The sequence below is a fragment of the Cibotium barometz genome, chromosome 35 (genome assembly GCF_041138505.1).
Source record: "Cibotium barometz isolate CiBa-2024 chromosome 35, ASM4113850v1, whole genome shotgun sequence".
Classification (NCBI taxonomy): domain Eukaryota; kingdom Viridiplantae; phylum Streptophyta; class Polypodiopsida; order Cyatheales; family Cibotiaceae; genus Cibotium; species Cibotium barometz.
Window position 1 is genome coordinate 47682953 of NC_141080.1, and position 5887 is coordinate 47688839.

General features: G+C 40.2%; 1 protein-coding gene across 1 annotated transcript; it reads left to right on the forward strand.

Moving 5' to 3' along the window:
* The first annotated feature begins 1645 nt into the window (after window positions 1-1645).
* LOC147618539 (E3 ubiquitin-protein ligase At1g63170-like) lies at window positions 1646-3579 on the forward strand. Its single transcript, XM_086775180.1, has 4 exons — window positions 1646-2437; window positions 2571-2696; window positions 2805-3108; window positions 3321-3579. The coding sequence occupies exons 1-4, from the start codon at window positions 1713-1715 to the stop codon at window positions 3528-3530; spliced, it is 1365 nt and encodes a 454-aa protein (XP_086631306.1). The 5' UTR covers window positions 1646-1712; the 3' UTR covers window positions 3531-3579.
* Window positions 3580-5887: the final 2308 nt, after the last annotated feature.

Consider the following 5887-nt stretch of genomic DNA (forward strand, 5'->3'; position numbering starts at 1 on the left):
AAGTAATAGGAAGGAGACAAAAAGAGACCACACTAGGGCTCGATAAAAGTATTTTTAAAAAATCGATCAAAATAAGGACATGCTTATAAACTAATCAGTTTTCTAGGTTAATTTGCATATTTTACTGGTGTTTTAACTAAAAGCTAGTAAATTTGAATTTTTTTTTGTAAGGGCTTGATATATTTCTTACTGGTTTTTCCAAATTTCAGCTGATAAAAATACATTGAAATGCCATTTTTGTTGAGCCCTATGCCACACCGCATCACATGCTTCTATTTGTTTCTTAGTAGTATTATATCTTGTTAGGATGTGGTTCAATTGAAAACAATAAATGGGTAGGTACATCCACACCTAAGTGTGAAGAAAATTTGATAACAATGCAAGAAACATAGTATGAAATAATTTAGGGGAGGTAATGTTGTGCACATAGGGGGCAAGTTCCAACTAAAGGATATCATAAAGGGGATTTAATCTTGAGCATATGATGCAAGAAACATAGTACGAAATAATGTAGGGGAGGTAATGTTGTGCACACAGGGGGCAAGTTCCAACTGAAGGATATCATAAAGGGGATTTAATCTTGAGCATATGATGCAAGAAACATAGTATGAAATAAATTAGGAGAGGTAATGTTGTGCACACAGGGGGGCAAGTTCCAACTAAAGGATATCATAAAGGGGATTTAATCTTGAGCATATAGTATCTGGGTGGGCACAAAGTTGGAAGCTAGAGCTCAGCTCATCAACTTGTCCTTAACTAGGGCAATGTGCCTTAACAAATATTTAGTTTAGGGGAGGTAATGTTGTGCACACAGGGGGCAAGTTCCAACTAAAGGATATCATAAAGGGGATTTAATCCTGAGCATATAGTATCTGGGTGGGCACAAAGTTGGAAGCTAGAGCTCAGCTCATCAACTTGTCCTTAACTAGGGCAATGTGCCTTAACAAATATTTAGTTTTAGGTACCTAAAGCATGGAGTAAAGGCACATCACTTATATAGAGACTTGTGAGATGTGGCAATTCTTTTGTGTGTGTATAGCAAGTGCTTATTTTCTATGGAGAATTTACAAATTGAAAGTTCATGGTAAATTGCTTCTTGTCATATTCTATCCTCAAATTGTCCTAAGGTTGAATGGGCCAATGGTCAACATTGAAGTTTTTTCAATCCAAAATAAAAGCAAATAATAAAAAGTAGAATGTCTTGGAGGAAGCAACGGCAAGCACGCTAGAATTTTCTTTTGAGAGGGGAGCGGGGGCTCCTCTTTTTTCATGTGAATTTCTTAGAGGGAGGGTATACAAATTCTTGTATTAATAAATAAATATTTATTTATTTATTTATTTATTCACACACGGTGTTAATATTAATGTATATTAAAAAATTGTTAGAGATAATTATTACTCATGTACATTGTAGACCATTCTTTTCAGCGCCGGAAGACGCACCTCTCTTTCTCTCTCTAGTCCCCCCCTGTCTCTCTCTCTCTCTCTCTAGTCCCCCTCCTCTTCCCCCTCTCTCTCTCTCTCTCTCCCCCCTCCTCTCTCTCACGTGTGTGATTTTTTGTTTTTTGTTTTTTGTTTTTTGTGCAGTTTCAAACTAAACATCATTAGCGTGTGCAGCTTCCCCATTGCCCACATCATCATTAGGGTGGGCATTGCGCCCTCCTCCATGGCCCTCAGACTCCTCCTCCTCACTACTTAACCTAAGCCACGCGATGATAAGAGAAGCCAACTCTAACCGGCGATTTTACTCTTTAATCTCTCTTTCTGCAGAGATGGCGCTTGAGCCTCCATTTCGCTTCAATCCATCATCAAACTCACCTGCTGTGTCTTCTCCATCAGCACCACCATCTTCTGCAAACTCTCTTGACTCTCATGAGACCATAATTTCAATCCACAGCGTAGGTTTACCGCGTAGCACATCTTTTAGGCCTGCAAGGCAGTCTCTTGTTGAAGATATTGCACTAGCAAACAGCCATTCATCTCTGCAAACATTCAGAGGACTCCCTGCTCCAACACTATTATCAACTACAACAGCCATGCCCAGTATGGGGGACAGCATCAGTAGCAGTAGCGGCGGTGGCGATGACCACGGCAACAGCAACAACAACAGAGAAAGAAGGCTCAATATGACAAGCTCAGGGTTTTGGGTATGTGTTGAGCTTCTCTTCACATTGAGCCAGGTTCTTGCAGCTATGGTGGTACTGGCCTCATCTCACAATGAAAGGCCGGAGGCTCCGTTGCCGGTGTGGGTAATGGGCTATGCGGCGGGCTGCACTGCGACTCTGCCTCTTCTCTATTGGAGATTCTCTCACCATCATGACCACCATCATCATAATGCCCATCATCACCATGGCCATCAGCATCATCATCATACTTCCATGGACACCTTGCAGCCTATGGCGTATCAAGGGATACCAAGAGAACCTAGCACCATCAGGCAATGCTCTTTACTTGCTTCATCAATTCTTTTGTTTTGCTCTCTCATGCTTTCTCAGGGAGATTAGCTTAATCAACCAGGATAATACTTCTTAACAGCTCAAATTGACAAGGGGTTAATCTTTGATTAACAGGATTGAGATCTGCATGGAAAGGCTCCGCATGTCGCTGGATTTCTTCTTCGCAGTATGGTTCGTTCTAGGCAACGTGTGGGTCTTCGGGAGGCCCTCATCAGCAGAACAAAGTCCCAAACTCTACCGGTAAAAAAAGATGGAAGGGTGCACAACAGAGAGTAACGGCTCTTTTTTTTTTAAATTTGAATTTTGGCGCTCCTGAATTCGAATTTGAATTCCGTCTTCCCCCCGCAGGCTGTGCGTAGCGTTTCTGGCCTTGAGCTGTGTGAGCTACGCCATGCCCTTCGTGCTGTGCGCTGCAGTGTGCTGTTGCCTTCCTTGTGTAATTTCTCTCATGGGCCTTCGAGAGGGCCGGTGTGAAACCAGAGGGGCCAGCCCCGAAGCCATTGCGGCTCTGCCCACCTACAAATTCAGAAGCAAGAGGGACCAGTCGATTCAAAGCAGCCGGAACGATGAATCTGACAGCGAGAGCTGCAATGAGGGTGGAGTGATGGGTGTGGGCACAGAGCATGAGCGACTTATAGCAGCAGATGATGCAGTAAGTGGGTGATTAATCCATAAAATCCTCAAAGAAAACCTTTGATGATTAAGGAAATTTCTTAGGATCAGGCATCTTGCTTAAGATTAATTATGTGGAGATTAATGTGTGTGTGTGTCTGCGTGTAGGCATGTTGCATCTTGCTTAAGATTAATTAATCTTGCTTAAGATTAATTATGCGGAGATTTATGTGTGTGTGTGTCTGCGTGTAGGCATGTTGCATATGCTTGGGGAGATACAAAGACAATACACAGCTGAGGGGGCTGCCATGCTCTCACCATTTCCATGCGGAGTGTGTCGACCAATGGCTCAAAATCAATGCATGCTGCCCCCTTTGCAAATCCTGGCTTGAACAAACCATGGGAAAGAAGGGAGAAAATGGTGAGGCAAGGAGAGGAAGAAGGTTCTTTGAGGATGTGTAAATACAAGCCAGTTTTGGAAATTAATATATTGGCTCAATTTTTGTGTTGACCAATGGCTCAAAATCAATGCACGCTTTGCAATTCATTTCCTCACCAAAACATGGGCATAAATGGATGAGGCAACAAGGAGAGGAAAGTTCTTCAAACAGGGGTAAATTACAAGCCATTTTTGAGACTAATTTATATTTGTGGGTCTCCATAGATCTGAAATAAAACAAAAGAAATATAGAAAAACAACTTTTATCACAATTCAAAGAGTATCGAGAAGGAATTAAATAATGTCCATTTTAAAGGCTCCCTAAAACAAAGGAGCAAGAAAAGGAGATAATTTACTACAACTATCACCATAACAATGACAATAGCATTAGGAAGGATGCAAGTGGCGATAAATTGGTTCACCTTGTCATCAAGGGGTTGTGTGTGTTTTTGTGTGTTGGGGTTGGAAAAAGGGGAGGAGGGGGGGGGGGTGTTGTGTGTGGAGGTGCTAGTCATAGTTGGTTTGATGCTAAGAATAGTGGGGGTGACATGATTAGGCTTTTAGTTGGTCCAATGCTAAGGGTAGTGGGGGTAACGTGATTAGGCTTTAGTTGTTTTTATAAGAGGTTGTTGGATTAGGTTGATGTACGATTAAGTTGTTATTAATGTATTAAGTTGGCCCAATGCTAAGGGTAGTGGGGTATCATGATTAGGCTTTAGTTGTTTTTATAAGAGGTTGGATTAGGTTGATGTATGATTAAGTTGTTTCTATGAGAGGTTGTTGGATTAGGTTGATAATACTTGTTTTTCAAGGAAAATTAAGCCTATAATTAAAGTGGGCATTTTGTGGTTCCAAGTGCAAATACTACCCCTTATTTTTTGATGCTAAGAAAAGTGGGATTAGGTTTTAGTTGGATGCTAAGGGTGGTGGGGGTAATGTGATTAGGTTTTAGTTTTTTGTAAAAGTTTGGTAGATAATGTTGATGTACAATTAAGTTGCTTTTGATGTGTTAATAGTTGTTTTTTAAGGAAAGTTAAGCCTATAAGGATAAGTGAGCATTCTATGATTCCAAGTACAAACATTGCCCCTTATTTAACCTTTGCCTAAATTTGGAGCCTAAAAGGCTTAGATTTCATTACATTGAACCAAGGAATAGCTTAGCAATTGTGATTAAGAGTGGAATCCACTCTAAAAACATGAGCCTTTTTTACATGCATTGTTTGATTTGGTAGCGTATAAGCATGCAAAACCAGTAAAAGTGACAACAAACTAACAAAAAACAAGAGTGGGATAGGTAATTTATGTTCATGCATTTCATATTTTTACATGTATTTTTTTGATTTGGTAGCTTACAAGCATGCAAAACCAACAAAAAATAATGAAAAAAACACTTAAATATTACATAACCATTATTAACTAGGATTAAGACTCTTAATCACCTCCCATCAAGTCAAAAAAGACCTTTAAAAACTTTAAAAACTAGGCCAAAATAAACTCTCAAGTTGGGAGATGTGGGACCATAGAAGTCCATAGTCCCAAAAAAAATACACGTCATCAGGAGTGCATGAGCCTAGAGACATAAGCTGTGAGTTTGGACACATGAGCCATGAGTCTAAAGATATGTGTCAACAGACGTGAGTCTAGAGGTTATGAATGCCTTAAAGACATGTAAGGACATACCTACCCATGTTCTTTAAGGATTTTCTTGTATAACTTCTATAAATTCCAAAGAAAAATCTTATTCTTTATAATAATTATTGTCCAATAATTGCACACCAACCTGTCATTGGCCTATTACATAAAAGTCCATGCCCTAAGTAAGCATATTTCATAAAAATGAGCCTAGTTCATATAAAAAAGGTGCAAGCCTATAGACATAAGCTTATAGGCGTAACCTTGCAACATGAGCCTAGAGACATGAACTTGGGGATGTGATGGTGTATGGTTACACAGACGACACGGATTGGGCAAGAAGTGTTTGATAGGAGGTCTACGTGGGTATGCATTTAACATGGAAAGCATTGTAGTGAGTTGGAGCCGTAAGAAGCACCCATAGTTGTATTATCTAGAGGGGGAGTGTTGAGAATGCAAGTTCATCTGGATAGTTAATGGGGATAGCATTAGATGTGTGGACAATAGTCTAGTAGTGTGTGGATAATAATGGCTACATCCAACTCGCTAAATGTGTGTGGACATTAGCACTAGGTTATGTTATGTTATGTTATGTGTGGACTTATTACTTATAGTGTGTGCTATTTTTGGTGATGGAGAATAAAGCTAGCTAAAGAGCTTCTGTTATGGGCTACCACACCTCCAAGAAGGAACTCAATGCATTCGCCCTTAGGGAAGAGCAATAGAACACAACTGTCATAGGGCACTT